Source organism: Phyllostomus hastatus, unplaced genomic scaffold (genome assembly GCF_019186645.2).
Source record: "Phyllostomus hastatus isolate PE091 unplaced genomic scaffold, TTU_PhHast_1.1 phas_scaffold_129, whole genome shotgun sequence".
In the NCBI taxonomy this organism is placed as follows: Eukaryota; Metazoa; Chordata; class Mammalia; order Chiroptera; family Phyllostomidae; genus Phyllostomus; species Phyllostomus hastatus.
In genome coordinates this window covers 10,166,794-10,184,714 of record NW_025334009.1, presented here as the reverse complement: position 1 = coordinate 10,184,714, position 17,921 = coordinate 10,166,794, and the positions used below count along the sequence as shown (strand labels likewise).

Genomic DNA, 17,921 nt, shown 5'->3' with positions numbered 1-17,921 from the left:
GGACTCTGGGGGTCCCAAGCTGAAATCCGCTCAGCAAGGCAACGCTCCTCCGCTCCCGCCCTCCCCCTCCCCCTCCCCCTCCCCCTCCCCCAGGCTGAGCAGTGTGCACTTCTAACTTCTCAGCTTTTGTCACCACGCAGTCTCCCAAAAATGCTGGTTCGACGCAACGGGCCTGTAGGTGTTATTTCAGCTTCCAAGTTCTAGCTCCTTGGGAACCACTGGCTCGGGCAGCTGATCAACACTCCGGAGTCTCAGATCGGTGGTTCTCAAACTTGGCAGCCCATTGGAATCACCTGGAGAACTTTAAAAACAACGGATGTCTGGGTCTGCCACCAGAGATTCTAATAGTTTTAGCCTCGAATGTGGCTTGGGCACGAGAAGTTTTAAAAGTTCCCAAAGTAAGCCTAACGCGAAGCCCAAAGCAGAGACAGAGAAGCGCCACACGGCCGGGGATTCACCATTCACGGCCCCCAACAGGAGCTCCAAGGGTTAAGCAGGAGGGCCTCGCGCTGGCGGGAGAAAGTGGGGAGCGGGGTGGGGGGCGTGGCTGAGGGCGGGGCCAGGGCGGGGCCCAGCAGCGGCCCCAGCTTAAGGACGGCGGGAGGCGCCGGAGCCTAGCGACGGACTGAATACCTGGGACCGGGCGGCTGAGCGGAAACTTCTCTTCGAAACAAAGCGGAAAGCTGGAGGGCGCGAGAGGCGCGGGGCTGCGGCCTGCCTGCATTGGTCCAGCGGGCGATGGAGGGAAGCCTGGGGGTCCGCCATTTCTCGTCCTCCGGAGGCCCCGCGGCGCCTCCGAAGACCGCGCAGGCCACGGAGGAGATGCAGAAGCTGACCCTGGACATGAAGGAGACCCTGGACGTGCTGACCCCGCTGGAGCTGCGTAATTTCCGCGACCTCCTCAAAAAGCTGGACGAGGAGCCGCGCGTGACCCAGGTGCAACTGGAGCTGGAGGGCGACAGCACCTTGAAGCTGGCCCGGCTCCTCGCCAAGCAGTACTACGCGTCGGCGCCGCGTGTCCTCACCAAGGTGCTGCAACAGCTGCCCCGCGCCGACCTCCTGCCGCGCTGGGAGAGCGGCCCCGCAGCCAACGGCCCGGGTGAGCGCCCGGATTCCCGGGCTGGGAGCACTGGCGGGAGGTGGCCCTGGGGCTGCGGGTGGTTTGGCACGGCGGCTAAGAGCTTTCCGTGCGGGTCCCTTGGGGCTGCTCGGTGCCCAGCGGAGCGGCTGGAAGGAGTCACGCGAGCAGGGAGGGTGCGAGCTTCGAGGGAACCATTGCCTCTGCGGCGGGAGGTGGGAGTCCCGGGGTACACGGGCCGGATAGTCACCATTTCCAGGCTAGTTGGAGACATTGGCCATTTGGAGAGGAGCCACAGGGATCTACTAGTTCGTTCTGGGGTGGGCTCAGAAGTCAGGTCGATTCAGCAGGCCTGAGATGCATTTTTAACAAATACCTGCAAGTGTTACGATGTGGCAGGTTTTTAGATGATGCCGTGAGCAACCCGGGGTGGGAATCCCCTCTGCCATATCTCCAGTGGGGACCCTCTCCCCCCTTTCTTGCACACCGTTAGCCCATTTGCCATAAATCTGGGGAGATGTGGTTTAGGATGAAGAAATGCAGTAGGTAACAGGTTGAAGAAGGTTAGCCTCTTCTGCCATTTATTACATGTTTGTGTGTATAATGTATAAAATGTACTGTAAGTGGCACGTGCCCTCAGCCTGCTTATGACCTGGTGGAGTTTTGAGGTGTGTGGTTGTTGCTGATCTTTGTAGCTTGGTGATGGATGAGGACAGGGACCACTCACAGAGGAGGCCTGTAGGCACCCTACTGCCCCAGTGAGCCTGGGGTGATCCCTTTGTTCCCTGCACCTGCACAGCCTGACCATGCCCCTGCTGTTCTTTGTTTGTGTATCACACGTTTATAGCCCTTTAGGGCTGTGACTCACTCACGCTTGGCAGAGTGTTTCATTTTTTTTCTTCCTTTTTTTTCTCAGATTCGTCCAAACTACACAATGTCATGGCTACTACACACTGTAGGCCAATATGTCTTTGAATTGCATGCTAAGATATTCTGCTAAATAAAAAAAAGTAAAATAGGGTCTAGTTCTTTTACTTTATCTGTCTCCTCTTCAGTGATTGATGTCTTGTCTATTTTCCAGGAAGTGCATGTGCTTAAGGTCAGTTAGCCCTTGTTAATCTCTGGCCTCCGGCTTTCTGCCCCCGAACCTGCCTGGGGTCTAAGGGACTTCTCTCTTAGGTTTTCAGCCTCGAGCGTTTGGGAGGGGGTGGGTGTTCCTGATCCAAGGAAACTGTTCTAAAATGAAATCCAAGGCTGCTGGACCCCAAAACACAAGAGGCCATTGAAGTCCTCAGGGGAAGTGCAATTAAAAAGAAAAATAATAATGCTCATTTTCTGTCCTCTTTCCATGAAAATTCATTCAGTGATCCCAAGAAAACGTGCAAGGGGAAGCGATGACTATGTGGACGGTGATCTGGTAAATATCCTGACTCTTACTTCAGTAGTGCACCCTCGTTAGTAAAATCCGTATTTCGCCACCACTCGAAAGTTTGGGGTGCTGCTCCCGTTGGGTGAAAGATGGCAGACCGCCTGCGTGCTTCTCTCCCGTGGTCAGATCTTACTGATCTCTGTCTTAACAGGAAACGCTAAACAGTAGCCAGTTAAAAGCACTGTGTGTGCATTGACCAGAATCTGTTACTATCTCCACTTTACAAATCAAGAAAAGTGAGGCGCTGGAGATAAAACACTGTTTACCCGGCCTTAGGGTTTGTTTGTTTTTTGAAGTTTTATTATGGACATTTTAAAGATAAGCCAAGTACAGGGGCTGGAAAAATGAATCCCCCAAAACGGCAGTCCAACATACTTATCATCCAGCTTCAACAACTGGCAACATAATGGCCAGTCTTGTTTCATTTGCTCCCCCTCCCAAGTATCTTAAAGCAAATCCAGACGGCATATCACCTGCATCTGCATATATTTATCTTACTTAGTATGTATCTCTGAGAAAGACTTTTTTCAAAACAGAACCGTAATGCCCTTGTTGTACCTAAAACAAACTCCTTACGCCTGGTGAAGGTACAGGCAGCGTACAGGCAGCCTTCAGATTCTCTTGGCCGGTTCCCAGGTCTCTTACAATTGGTTTGTTGGAATCAGAACTCTGGTCTACACAATTGCATTTGACTCTTAAGACTCGTGATTTACAAAACTTCTTTAACCTTTGTCTAGTTGTTTACTTGTTGAAGAAATCAGTCTATCTGTCCTGTAAAATGCCCCACTTTCTGGATTTTGATGGCTGGAACCCTGTGTCATCATTGACCCCTTCCCCCTGTGTCTTTAAACTGGTAGTCATGGCTATCTATAGGAACTTTCTGAGACTGGCCTAGGAGTCCAGGCCTGAGAAAGGTATTTGAAAGGATTGTAAACCAAGTCAGCCTCCCCTCCAGAACTGCCAGCAGAGGCCATCGGTGTTGTGTTCCTGGTCTGAACCCAGAAACCTCGCCATTAATCCCAGAAGAAACTCCTCGCTGGGTATATACACTTGACCCTTGCACAGCACGGTTGGAACTGCGCGGGTCCACCCACAAGGGCGTTTTCAGTTGACCAGGGCAGTTCCAGCCCGCGTTGTTCCAGGGTCCGCGTGGCTGGCTGTACTTACAGGCGGGTTTTCCGCTGCACAGAGGGTGGCTGCCCCTGACCCCCTGGCTGTTCAGTGGGTCAGCTGCATAGGGGTATTTGGCTCTCCGAGTGTGGTTTGGTCTGAGTCCCGTTTCTTGGCTTCACTGGAAAACAGGACCTTTACGACCTGAGCGGCCTCCGGAAGGCTTTCCTCATGTGCGTGAAGAAGACCAGGCCGGGGGCAGGCCGGGACGTCGAGCTGATGGAGCAGTGGCTCGGCCACTGCCTGTTCGAGCACACGCTGTGCATCGACCCCGGAAAAAAGGTAATGAATGAAAAATAAAAATGAACCATAGTGGGTTGGATTTTATAACTGTCCTTCCTCTTTTTTTTTTTTTTTTTGGAAAAAAATTTAGGTTTTAGTCCCTGCTGAGAGTCAGGACCTGCCATGCAGGGACCTGAATGTCCTGATGAAATTCTTTATGCTTTTGGAACCTGAAGTGCGTGATACCCCAGCTCCGAGTCTGGGCCAGCAGGACCTCTTGAGCGTTGGTTTTAGCTGGAGCTGTGCAGTTGAAGAGGGAAAGGGATCTTAAGAAGGCATCCTAAGCAACGTGGGCAAGGAGGCCCAAGGATGACCGGAGTGGGCAAGGTCCAGGGCGTCTGGGAGGAGGGAAGACCAAGGAAACAGCTTTGAGAGGTCCGCAGGAGGCCAGGCCAGAGGGATTCCAGCAGTGGGAGCCCGTGGGCTTTGAGAGGTCCTTGTGGGGCGGACTTGGAACCATGCGATGGGTGGGTGGGGAGAGGGTCGTGGAGAGACCTGGGCAGAATTGCTTTGTGACTTAACTAGATGACACAGAAAGATTGATGAGCGGTGGGGGCAGGGTGAGAACTCCATTTGATCTCTCTGATCCTAGTTCAGTCATGGTCTTGACCTGCCCGTATTTTGGGACGAGGACCCAGGAAAGTCCTTCAGGATCCCAGGAGTCTCACTGCTCGTGCACATCAAGGAACAGTGCAGCGAAGGGCTGTGAGCGCAGTGTGGACTGCCAGGGGTGGGTCCTGTCTCCTACTGGTTGGGTGACCTTAGATGTGGCTCTCCGCTGAAGGTGACGTTGTCCCCCAGAGGACATTTGGCAATGTCGGGAGACACTTGGTTGTCACAACCGGATGTGCTAATGGCATCCAGTGGGTAGAAGCAAAGAATTATCTGGCCCCAAACGTCACTAGTTCCATGGTTTTACAGACCCTGCCTTAGAGTCATTGACTGCTTAGAGTAATTGGCCACCTCCTGTGTTCCCAATTTGTCTTTTGCCCTTCAATTCCTTGTAATATGTCCTCTTATTTTGCAGGAGTTAATTGAGTTAATTGAGTTACTTTCTTGTCTCTGCCATGGGGGTGGCCAGGGTCAGTTGTGAATATCTTGTAGGGCGGCTGGGAGGATGGAATGAGCTTCCAGGTGTAAAAGGTCTCAGAATAGTAGCTGGCTTGTAGTTAAGTGCTCAATACATTTCAAATTTTTTTTATTATTATTTCAAAGCTAAAAACAGACTTCTTCATTTCCCCCCACCAAGGATTGTACTAGAATCTCTTTCCTATTACATGATTTTTAATCAAGTCCCTTCCGTGTAGGTGACAGATATTGCTGATATTCTTCTGCTTTATTCTCTCAAAGATCCAGAAATGGCCTCTTTCTCTACATCCTGTTAACATTTATTTATAAATATTTAGCAATCTCCCTGACAAAAGTGTTTTTACGTTTCACTTAAAACATATTGTTTTAAGTTTCACTTTCTAAGTCGTTAGTTTGGTTGAACAGCTCTGTGTTCTTTGTCCTGTTCCGACTGGGTTTTCTTTTTCTTATGCTAGTTATTTTCCTGAACATTATTCGTTTACAAAATCTAGTGCAAATATTTTTCTCCTACTCTGTTACTTGCCTTGTGACTTTTCATTGTCTTAAGTCATAGGGAAGTCTTTTAATTTTTGTGAGTAAACTAGTTAGTCTTCCTGTTTGTCAGCTCTTGGTTTTCGTTTTTTTTTTTTTTTAGTTTGTACATTTTTTTAAAGATTTTATTTATTTATTTTTAGAGAGGGAAGGGAAGGAAATAGAGAGAGAGAGAAACATGAATGTGCGGTTGCTGGGGGTCATGGCCTGCCACCCAGGCATGTACCCTGGCTGGGAATCAACCTGCGACACTTTGGTTCGCAGCCCGCGCTCAATCCACTGAGCTACGCCAGCCAGGGCTGGTTTTCGTGTTTTGATTAAACCCCATGCCTTCCCACTTTAAAAAAAAATTAAGATGATTTTTCTGTGGTTTTAAAAATAGCTGAAGGTTTACCTCTGCTTATAATTTTACTTTTGTAAGAATGTTGGTATAGGGGGTCTAGCTCGATTTCCAAATGGAAAATTGGTCATCTCAACATTTATCAAATGTTCCATACTTTCCCCATATTAAAAATTCCGCTGTTATCATGAACTTAATTCCTGTATCATAGTGCTTGAATAGATTTTGGGATTCTAAAATATTCCATTCATATATTTGTTTATAGTTATGCCAGTATTTTCACTGTTTCCCCCCCACGATTTTGTAGTGCCTTTTGGTATTTGCTAGGACCTAATGCCCACCCACTTTGTGTTTCTCTTCTGAATGATCTTGGTATTCTTGAGAACGATCTGTTCTCTATGGCCTTGAGAATCGTCTGGTTCCGTTGACAGGCATCCTTTGGGATTTTGATTGACGTGACATTGACCGGAGATTAATTTGGAGGGAATTAGCATGTTAGCAGTATGGAGTCATCTCAGAAGCTTTGGCATGTCATGGCTTGTGCATGTGGCCTCCTCGGCCGTTTTTTTGTGGTTTTTCTCATTTAGGCAATGTGTGTTCCTTGTTAGGCTTTCCCCCCCTCGGCTATTTTAGTTTTGTGGTGACCGCAAATGGGATCCCCGCTGTTCCATTATGTGGCTTAAGTGATTATTGCTGGGTATTTGGGGGAATGCAGGTTTCTGTGTTCATCTTGTGTCCTTTTAACCTGATGATCTGTAATGCTAATAGTTTCTTAGTTGATTTATTTTATATTTCTAGATAGTCATGATGTCTCTCTATATAAAATGTGTTTTGGCCCTTTGTTTCCAATATTTAAACTTTATTTTATTTTTACTTTACTCCACTGAGATGGGTAGGATCGTTATTATACCATATCTGGCAGTGGACAGCAGCCACCTGTGTGATGGATTTTGATGACATCTGCTGACAGTCTCCGGCAGGTGTATATTATTGACTGGACCTCCTCCCTTCCCTTCCCTTGTGGAGGCTGTTAATTTTATAAAATAATTTTTATATATTAAAGCAAGTTCATGATAAGATTTAAATACATTCACCCTTTGGGGAGCGGTAATTCTGTTGTATTTCGTGGTAGACAATCAGAAATGCCCTAATTTGGTCAAACCAGAACCGGTAGCACAAGAAGAAATCAAACACGTTCTGAGGGCAACCACAGGGGAGTGACTACTCAAGAAACGAATATGTACCTCATACTACCTCTGCCAGAGACGGAGGTATTTGCATAATTATCATCTCATTGGATCACCTCGTGGTAAAGGGGCCGCCTCTAGTGTTCCTGAGTTTTTTCCTGCCCTTCAGTTCTTTTTCGTATGTTCTCCTATTTTACAGGAGTTAATTGACAGACTAACGTCATTTCGTGATGGATTAAATGAAATTAAAGATGAAATTAGCTGTTGCCTTGTCACTCTTATGTCACATGGAGAAAACGGCTTTATTAAAATGACAGATGATGAGAAAGTCAGCCTGGAACTCATTTTCGACATGTTTAATAATAAAAACTGTCCAGCACTGCACGAGAAACCCAAGATCTTTATAATCCAGGCCTGCAGAGGAGGTGAGTGGAGACTTCCTGGGACTCGTCATGTTCCCGGAGAATTCTCACACTGATGATAGAGAGAAGAAAAATAAGTTTAAAAATATATGTGTGTAGATAATGTATATTAAATCACAGGGCCCTTAGCCGATGTAACTTCAGTCGTGTAGTATCCTAGGGACTTTGAGCTGGGAGGAGGGGATGGATGGGAAACTTACCTGGGACAGAACAGCTGACTTGGGCTGAGGAATGAACCACGTCACCAACCTCAAGGGGTAGGTCTGGGAGCCTCAAGTTCTGAGAGAGGTGTGTGCAGTCGTCAAGGGACCTCCCACCATCCCTGTGATTCCAGGTGGCTTGTGGGACTAACATCTGACCTAGTGTTCTGTGCAAATTTGTCTCTCGTGGACACACCAGCTTGTGATGACTTTCATGAAGGGGTGCTGGTGTCAGTGCTGAATTATTGTCGTGTGTCTCTTCATTCCTCAAAAACTAGACAGAAGAGATAGCGGTGTTGAAACAGACGATGAGCCCATGGACTCGGATGACGTATCTGAGAAGAGGAGGCTGCCCACGTTCAGTGACTATTTCATCATCTATCCTACCCAGTCAGGTGAGACTGCCTCTGCCGGAGAGTTTCCGTCATTCCTCATGATTTTTAAAATCTTTTTTAAAAAACGGAACTGTGCTTTTCCAATTGATGTTTATTTATAAGAAGTTGTTTTTTAATTAAAAGTATGTTTTATTGATTTTAGAGAGAGATAAAGGGAGGGAGAGAGAGAAACATCGATTGGGTGCCCACCACACGTGCCTTGGTCAGGGATCAAACCCGCAGCCTCGGCATGTGCTCTGATGGGAATCGAACCCCAGCCTTTTAGTGTATGGGACTGCGTTCTAACCAACTGAGCCACACCGGCAAGGGCTAAAGGAGAAGTTTTTGTTAACTCCTTCATCTCCCTTCAAAAATGGTTCCTGCCCTGGCCAGGTAGCTCAGTTGGTTGGAGCATCATCCTGGTATGCCAGGCTTGTGGGTTCAATCCCCAGTCAGGGCACATATAGGAATCAACCAATAAGTTAATGTTTTTCTCTTTCTTCTCCCCCTCTCCCTTCTCCCCTTCTTTCCCCCACCTTCTCTCTCTCTCTCTCTCTCTCTCAAATCAATTTAAAAAATGGTTCCTACTTTCAGAAATGGCAGGTTGGCATCTTATTGTTTATTTCTTCCAGGAAGATATGACATACCTCTTAGCAAAGTGCCACAAAGTAAATAAAATCATTGGTTCTCATGGGAAAAGGATGTTGGCCCAAAAGCTAGCTCTGCAACTTGCTATCTTTGAGACTTTCAATATTTTTTTAGCCTCTAGATATTTGTTTCTTCATATAAAATGAAAATGATAAAATTGACCCATGTCATTAGGATATTATGTAAATTAAATTATGTAATGCAGGTAGTGTGCTTATCATAACAGTTGGCATAATAAATACCAAAAATTAGCTACTATTATTACTAATATATTATGCTAATAACATTTTCATTATTATTAGCAATACCATTACTAATAAGTTAAAGCCCAAAGTATCTTATGTGCTGGAGGGGTGCACTTGCCAGGAAAATATAGAGAAGTTGTAAGTAAGTGGTCAAGGACATTTATTTAACTGTTGTATTTTTTTAAGATTCTATTTATGTATTTATTTATTATTTAAAATATTTTATTTATATTTAAGAGAGGGAGAGAAACATAATGTGTGGTTGCTTCCCGTGCAACCCCTACTGAGGACTTGGCCTGCAACCCAGGCATGTGCCCTGACTGGGAATCGAACCAGTGACCCTTTGGTTCAGAGGCTGGTGCTTGATCCACTGAACCAACCAGCCAGGGCTATTTAGCTGTTTTTATCTTCACCTTCTTCAAAAATGATTAAGGCAGTTTAAAAATAAATAAATAAATAAATATCCAGAAAGTATTCAGCCATGTAATATGCAAAATAGAGACATTTAATGTAGGCACCTTGGGACCTCACATAAGTTCTCCCAATTACCGTCAGCTGCCCTGTCATATTTTCCTGAATCTCATTGACAGTCTGAATTCTCTTTCCTTTTAAAGGTGCTTTTAGTTTTGGGACAAGCCGGAAGTTGCAGGGGGCCATATCTGGGCTGTAGTGGGGCTGAGTCACCTGGGTGATTTGATGTTTTGCCAGAAAATCTGCCGGAGACATGATGCATGAGTGGGTGGGTTGCTGTGATGAAGCTGCTAATCACTAGTTGCCCATACCAGAATCTGTCTGAATCACCTGAATAATTTCTGCAGAGGAAAGTTCAAGCTTAACGTGAAATTTGATGCAGATTCGCTGCTCTACTAGCTCAGTCATTTTGAATGTGACAGCCACACAGCACACGTGCTCACTGAGCTCACTGACTAGTACAGTGGAGTCATCATTGTTCACAAACGCACATTCCAGTCCACTCTCCTTGGCTGCCAGGTTACATTGACGTCACACAAACTATTCTCATTATATTAACAATGGCTGGGCTTTTCCCAGACAGACCTCATATATATTTGCAGTTCAAGATAAAATTTTAGTGGAGAAACCGAAAATGAAACATAGTGAATGGTGAGACATTAAAAATGTCCTTGGGTATTTACCCAGAAGAGATGAAAGCATATGTCCTCATAGTCATTTGCATGTGGATACTCATAGCAGCTTTATTTGAATAGTCAGAAACTGAATAACCCAGAGGGCCAGCAAATCATGGTGTATCATACTTTGAAAAAGAAATGAGCTCCCAATGCATGCTATAACATTGACGAAAATAGTAACGCTGACGGAAAGAAACCAGGTAAAGTAAGTACTGTTGGATTCTGTGCTTACAAAGTTGTAGCTGGTGCAAAGAAATCTAGACGTAGTGACAGAAGGCAAGTGAGCGGTGTGGGGTGGAGGACGAGGGGGAGAGAAGGGCCACAAAGGTCACAAGGTCACTGGGGGGTGATTGGTATATTCATTATCATTATTGTAATGGTTTCACAGAAGCTTACATATGTTAAAATTTATTAAATTGCATATTTAAAATATATGTGCATGATTGCTAGTTATTATACTTTAATAAAGCTGTAAGATTTTTTTTATTTACTGATTTTAGAGAGAGGAAGGGAGAAAGAGACAGATTGAGAAACATTGATTTGTTGTTCCACTTTTTGATATATTCACTGGTTGATTCTTGGATGTGCCCTGACCAGGGATTGAACCCACAATTCCACAATTTTGGAGTATTGGGACGATGCTCTAACCAACTGAGCTACCCAGCCAGGGCCTAAAGCTGTAAGATTGTTTGTTTGTTTTTGTTTTTAAGATGTAGAGAGGGGAAGGGAGGGAGAAAGAGATGGAGAGAAACATCAGTGTGTGATTGTCTCTCACTCGCTCCATACTGGGGACCTGGACCACAACCCAGGCATCTGCCCAGACTGGGAATCAAACCAGCGACCCTTTGGTTCGTAGGCTGGCACTCAATCTACTGAGCTACATACATATACCAGCCAGGGTAAAGCTGTTAAGGTTTTTTTAAAAGTTAGGTGTAATGCCCTGGCCAACATGGCTCAGTTGGTTGGGGCATCATCTGAAAGGTGGCTAGTTCTAATCCCAGTCAGGGCACATGCCCAGGTTACAGGTTCGATTCCCTGTTGGGGCACATGCAAGAGGCAGCCGGTCAGTGTTGCTCTCTCACATCGACGTTTCTCTTTCCCTCCTCCCCTCTCTCTTGAATGAGAATAAAATGAACCTTAAAAAAAAAGTTAGGTATAAGACAAGCATGCCTACTATCACCACTACTGTCTAACATGGCACAGGAGATCCTGGCTAATGCGTTAAGATAAGGAAAAAAGGTACAGGATAAGTATTCTAGAAATCAATAGCTTTGAGTATAGTTGCGGTAATACATTATAACATAAAGAAAAGGATATTTTTTCTCATCTTAGTGAATGATGTCTCGAAATGACTAAAAAATGATAAGCAAGAACTTTGTTAGCAAATAGTAAAACACTTCTAAAAAAGACACAAGGGAAGACCTGAGTAAGCATTGGGAAATGCCATGCTCGTGGACAGGAAATTTCAATACCAGAGAAACACTGACAGTTTTTTTCTAAGTCAGTCCATAAGTTGAATGCCAAAGTGGTTTTTTTCCCCCCATGGATTTGACAAACTAATCAGAACTGTTATCAAACAATTAAGGGTCAAGACAAGAAACCTCAAAACTCTAATTCCGTCGAATGAATGAATTTCATAACTATGTGCTGGCTCCTATGTGTCTGAGGGCTAGAGATTCAGGGATGAACAAAGGAGCTAAAAGTCTCGGCCTGCATTCAGCGTGCCTTCCAGTGGGGGAGACAGACAGGAGACCCACAGTGAAAAGAGGGATTGTGTTCCCTTATGATTCCATTCGCATCAAGTTCCGAAACAGGAACTTGTGCTGATCTACGGTGTCAGGAGTCAGGATGCGGCTTGCCCCTGGGTGTGCAGAGTGCTTGGACTGGTAATGACCAGAGCAGGCCACAGCAGGGCGTCTGTGAGTGGTGGACTGCCTTGTTCCCTAAGGAGGGTGCCAGTCACACGGGGGAGTCCACTTTGTGAATACTGAGCTGTTACATACTCTTAACGCTTTGTGCACCGTTCCATGTGATGGTTACCCTTCAGTGAACAGTATACAACTGTGTTAGGTGGTGGCAAGAGCTATGGAGAAGAACAATGCAGGAACAGGAGATTGGGAGTATCGGGGGAGAGGGGCAGAGGTTGCAGTTTTTAAAAAAAGATGCGTAAGAGATGTCCCAGCTGAGAGGCCGATGATCTTGTAGAGACTCGAAGGATGTGAGAGAGTGAGCTCTGCAGACATCTGAGAGAACTGGTCTTGTAAAATAGGGATAACAGAACTCGGAATGTCAGCCCGGGTGTGGACAGACAGACTGCTGGGGTGGAATAAAGCTGTAATTCCCCTCTAAGGGCTGCTTTTTTTTAAAAAAGATTGTATTTATTTATTTTTAGAGAGGGAAGGGAGGGAGAAAGAGAGAGAGAGAAACATCAATGTGCAGTTGCTGGGGGTCATGGCCTGCAACCCAGGCGTGTACTCTAACTGGGAATCGAACCTGCGATGCTTTGGTTCGAAGCCCGTGCTCAATCCACTGAGCTACGCCAGCCAGGGCTAAGTGCTGCTTTTACTGTATTCCTTAGGAACAACCTAACTGTCTTCCCACAGGGGACTGATTAAGTGAGCTATCGGGAAATCAGACAATATGACAAAGAAGCCATTACTAGTCAGTGGTGAAAGAATGGACCACTCAACACACAGTGCTGAGAAAATGGTTCCTCAGTGGGAAAACATGCTTTATGTTCAGGTGTCAGTTCATTGTATCTTTAATCATGTGCAGTCTCTATAGTTATATTTCCTTCCTTATCTTTAATATTTGTGTCATCCTTCCTTTTATTCTTGGTCAGTTTTTTCCCAGGGGTTTATTTATGTCATTAAGAACCCATTTGTAGTTTTCTTGATCCTCTCTGGTATTATGTTTGTTTTGATTTCATTAATTTTGGCTCCTGTTTCCATTTTTCTCCATTTTTGGAGGTTTATTCTACTCTTCCCAACTATTTTCGTTAGGACCTTGACTCATTATTTCATACCTTTTAAGAAAACATAAACGTGTGCCCTGACTGGCATGGCTCAATTGGTTGGGCATTCTCCTGCAAAGCAAAAGGCCGCCGGTTCGATTCCTGGACCAAGCACGTGCCTAGGCTGTGGGTTCAGTTCCTGGTTGGGGCGTGTAGGAGAGGCAGCCAATCAATGTTTCTCCCTCACATCGGTGTTTCCCTCTCTTTTTCCCTCCCTTCCCATAAATTCCATATGGATGTATTTAGGTGTGTTTAGCTTAAAACGCTGTAACAAAAGTCAGCAATAAAAAAACAGAAGAGGGATAAAATGAAGCAAGTGGCACCAGGAGAACCGCTGAATCTTAGGGATGATTATATGGGCATCTGTTAAATTTGCTTTCTCCTTTTGTGTATATCTGAAGATCTGTATGTAAAAAATGCATATAAAATAATGCTGTATTGAGAGGTTGTGTGCTCTTGGTCACACGAGTCCCCTCGGAGGCGCAGGTGTGTGCCCGTGTCTGTCATGGCCCCGGACACACTTCTGCTAACGCAAGAGTGTTTCTGCGGTCTCGGTTCAAAGCCATTTTCTAGGCCCTAACTGTGGCCACCAAACAGTTAGCGCAAGCAGAGGGGAAACACGGACACAACGTTTTTGTTTTAATTTGTAGATCACGTTGCTTTACGGCACCCCCGCACCGGCTCCGTGATGATCCAGGCCATGACTGACGTCTTTGAAAAATATGGAAATAAGTGGCACATCGCTGACTTTTTCACCAGGGTAAGTGAATTCCAGGGGACCGTGTAGTCCGCTCACTCTGAAGCTAATGCACTCGAAGGTTTTCATGACAGGATTGAGCTTAGCCACGCAAGTTTTACGTGAAGACACTGGGCTGATTATGCGTGTAGAGCAGCAGTCTCCAGCCTTTTGGGCACCAGGGACCGGTTTCATGGGAGACTTTTCCATGGAGGTGGGTAGGGGGACACAAGAAGTGGAGCTCAGGCCACTCACCTCCTGCGGTGTGTCCTGGCCCTGTTCCTAGCAGGCTGTGGACCGGTACCGGTCCGAAGCCTGGGGTTTGGGGACTCCCGGCGTAGAGGACTGTGGCAGCGTTGTTCAGAAGACACGGCTGAGCCACATGCCAGGGGGAACTGACAGTGACACTTTCTGTTCATTGGTAACATGAGCGAGTGGGCTGTTAGGTGAGCTGGCCTCACAGCTCCCCTAGGGGAAGGGAGAACCCGAGGGCTTCTTTGAAGACCAACACTGGCCCTGGTCTGCGTGGCTCAGTTGGTTGGAGCGGTCATCCTGTAAATGAAAAGGTCACAGGTTTGATTCCCAGTCAGGGCACATGCCTAGGTTGTGGGTTTGGCCCTCAGCCGGGGCATGTACGAGAAAGCAACACATTGATTTTTTCTCTCCTTCTCTTTCCCTCTCTCTAAAATAAATAAGCATATCATCAGGTGAGGATAAAAAAAATTAAAAATTAAAAAAAAAGACAGACCCTGGCTGGCAGGGGTCCCCCCAGCTGGTAGCCCACGGTCAGTGTTCACTGGGTGGACGAGAGGCTGAGAGTCGAACACGTTCACACGGGACCACAGCTTGGAGGGTGGCCCGATTGCAGGGGTTTATCATCAGGCTTGAAGCGTAATTCTCTTCTTAACCTGGGAGTTTAATACCCAAAGAGAGGCGGTTAGAAAAGGTTGTAAATGAGCACACGAACAGCAATACTAACGTGGATGGCATGGCTCCCCCTGTGCTTTACAGATACTAATCATTTAGGTCTCCAGCTGCCCTCAGGCAGCCACCGGGACTGCCTTCCACTCTCCCAGCTGCAGGGCCAGGGCGTGGCTGAGTTAGTTTCCAGCCCAAGCCACCAGCTTCCAGGGTTCGTGCCTGCATAATCAGTTATGCAGTAACCGATCCTCCCTTCTGCAAGGGATGGTACCTATTTTATTTCTTTAAAAGAAACTATTGGGCCCTGGCTGGCGTAGCTCAGTGGATTGAGCGTAGGCTGCGAACCAAAGTGTCGCAGGTTCGATTCCCAGTCAGGGCACTTGCCTGGGTTGCAGGCCACAGCCCCCAGCAACAGCACATTGATGTTTCTCTCTCTCTCTTTCTCCCTCCTTTCCCTCTCTATAAATAAATAAATAAATAAATAAATAAATAAATCTAAAAAAATAAAAATAGCACAATATTAAAAAAAGAAACTATTGTTAATATTTTACATACAACGTTTAACTTTCTTTTTTAAACACCTCATTTACGTAAGCTCTTGGGGAAAAAATGTTAAAAGGAGGGACTACAGACCATTTGGATGGGGATTCCAACCATATTCCCAAATATCATCGATTGTTTGATTTTTCTCTTTAAAAAAATAGTTTCTTGTCAGTTTCTCATGCATAAATCTGTATTATGTAATAATAATAAAGACAGATTTAACTAACTGTACATAGAAACCCATTTTAGCTTAATGCTAACTGAAAAACTGTTTTGCTGACTGATGTTTGCTAAGTCTTTACTGAACACCCTTCATTTTTGTTTTAACTCACCACATTAACCATGTTTAGGGATGCAGTTCAGTGGCATTAAGCACATTCATATGGTCTTGCAACCATGACCCCCAACCCTCTCCAGAACTTCCTCATCTTCCCGAACTGAAACCCTGCCCCATTGAATAGTCAGTCCCCATTCCTCCTCCCCACCCCCAGCCCCTGGCAGCCACCAGTCTTCTTTTTGTCTCTCTGAATTTGACTACCCTAGGTTCCTCCTGTCAGTGGAATATTACAGTATTTGTCCTGTTGTGTCTGGCTCATTTCACTTAGCATAACACCCTTCTCCAATCATGTTGAAGCACGTGCCCCAATCTCCCTCCTTTTTAAGCACCCTTCATTCTTCAGGTTCTTGCTGAGTAGGGGCTGGTGAGAAAATGTGTAGAAGTAAGCACGAGGTGGCCTTTGCACTAAAGGCACTTGGAGCTTAGTTAGCAGGTGACAGATGTGCTTACAGCCAACCATGGAAGTGTACCGCTGTTGGATACTTTAGACATAGCATATTCCTATGCTTTCTTTTTTTTTAAGATTTTATTTATTTATTTTTAGAGAGAGGGCAAGGGAAGGAGAAAGAGAGGGAGAGAAACAGCAATGTGTGATTGCCTCTCGCATGCCCCCACTGGGGACCTAGCCTGCAATCCAGGCATGTGCCCTGACTGGGAATCGAACCAGTGACCCTTTGGTTCCTACGCTGGCGCTCAATCCACTGAGCTACACCAGTCAGGGCGCAATCCTACACTTTCATTGCACCATGAGTACCAGGCTCAGAAAGGGTTACTACCTGACCTGATATTACCCAGGGGCAAGCTTGAGACTGAGCCCAGGGGGCTCCGAGAAGAGTCCATGGGGACTCTTTTGACCAGTCCAGCGCTCTTTCCATCTCAAAGTGCTACGTTCCAAGCACTTGTGGGGACATCTCCTTCCAATGCTGTTTGCACTGCTTTCCTGGTGGGGTCCGAATTCTGCCGTCTCATCCTGTGGGGTTTCCTGAAAGGCTTACATGCATTTGGACAGTCTGTGCTTTTCTGTTACAGGTGAATAACAAAGTGGTGCACACTAACTTTCATCTACGGGAGGAGCCCGTCAAAGTATCGCTTGTAATGGAATCGACGCTAACTAAATCCGTGTACTTTTGACATCAGGAAGATTTTAAAAATAAGGACTCTTTTGTAGTAGACTTTCTAAAGGAAGCTGAGTAGCATAGTATAAATGGTTATCATGTTGCATTATTTCTGTTATTAGTTGTATTTCTCCAGTTTGTTTTGTATATGTATATATTCAATGTATAGCTTCCTTCCACCCCATGTAGTGAAGTCCTGTCTGTACCACGTCCTTTCTCTACACCACGCATTCTTCAGCGTGCAGCTGAATGGGGCCCAACCCACTGTAAAGAGAGCCTGTATGTAGACTGGCGTTTTTAGAGTAACAGACTGTGGACTGAGCATGAGTTTCAATTGTAATTATGTTCTTATGTAATGTGGACTATGTTCGGACCTCGGCTTCCGCATCTGTATAAAAGGAGATTTGGCTCGGCTGGCTGAGAACTCATCCCACTGGACCTCAGGGAACTCTGAAGTCTGAAAGGACTTGGCCGTGAACGTCCTGCAGATGTGACTGTCCTTAAACCCAGAGGTTCAAGGTGGCAGTTGCCGAAGACTGTTGGGCCTGTGTGAGAATGTGGCTGTGAGGATGCTGTGAAGACTGAAGCACAACCCAGAATTCCAGGCCTATCTCGATTTCAAGGATAGTCATGTCCTTTCTGTTTAATGTGATTCCTTAAGCTTATATACATGTAATTTAATGTTTAACCATTTGAGTGCTGATGTTTGGTATTGATATATAATTTTAATTTTTGTATATAGCATTAAAATGTTTCCTTGGCTCATAAATGATGAACATCGGGTGAACCTTCCCACTCACTCACTTGCCTGTTTCCAGGCACAGGGGCTCCTTCCAGGGGTCAGCTGAATGACCAACGGCTGTGACTTCCTGGGAGAGGTTAAGCGACTCGTTCTCAGTCACAGCATGCAGTGCAGCTGGGAGTCCAAGGCAGGAGCTAACACAAGACATGAAGCTCGAAGTGACGGAGGAAAGCTATATAGATAGAATGCTTTCGGTGGACAGAAGGGGCATGCCATTTGACTGAGGGAATGAGAGCTTCAGAACAAGGGAGGGAAAATTGATTTTGGAACATTGCTCAGGCTACTACAGGTGAGAGGACTGTTGGACGATT

General features: G+C 45.9%; 1 protein-coding gene across 1 annotated transcript; it reads left to right on the top strand.

Moving 5' to 3' along the window:
* The first annotated feature begins 579 nt into the window (after positions 1-579).
* On the top strand, positions 580-17,577 carry LOC123830484 (caspase-14-like). Its single transcript, XM_045856784.1, has 7 exons — positions 580-1,099; positions 2,443-2,495; positions 3,810-3,959; positions 7,306-7,531; positions 8,007-8,123; positions 13,807-13,916; positions 16,723-17,577. Exons 1-7 carry the CDS (start codon positions 739-741, stop codon positions 16,822-16,824), a joined length of 1,119 nt encoding a protein of 372 aa, XP_045712740.1. The 5' UTR covers positions 580-738; the 3' UTR covers positions 16,825-17,577.
* Positions 17,578-17,921: the final 344 nt, after the last annotated feature.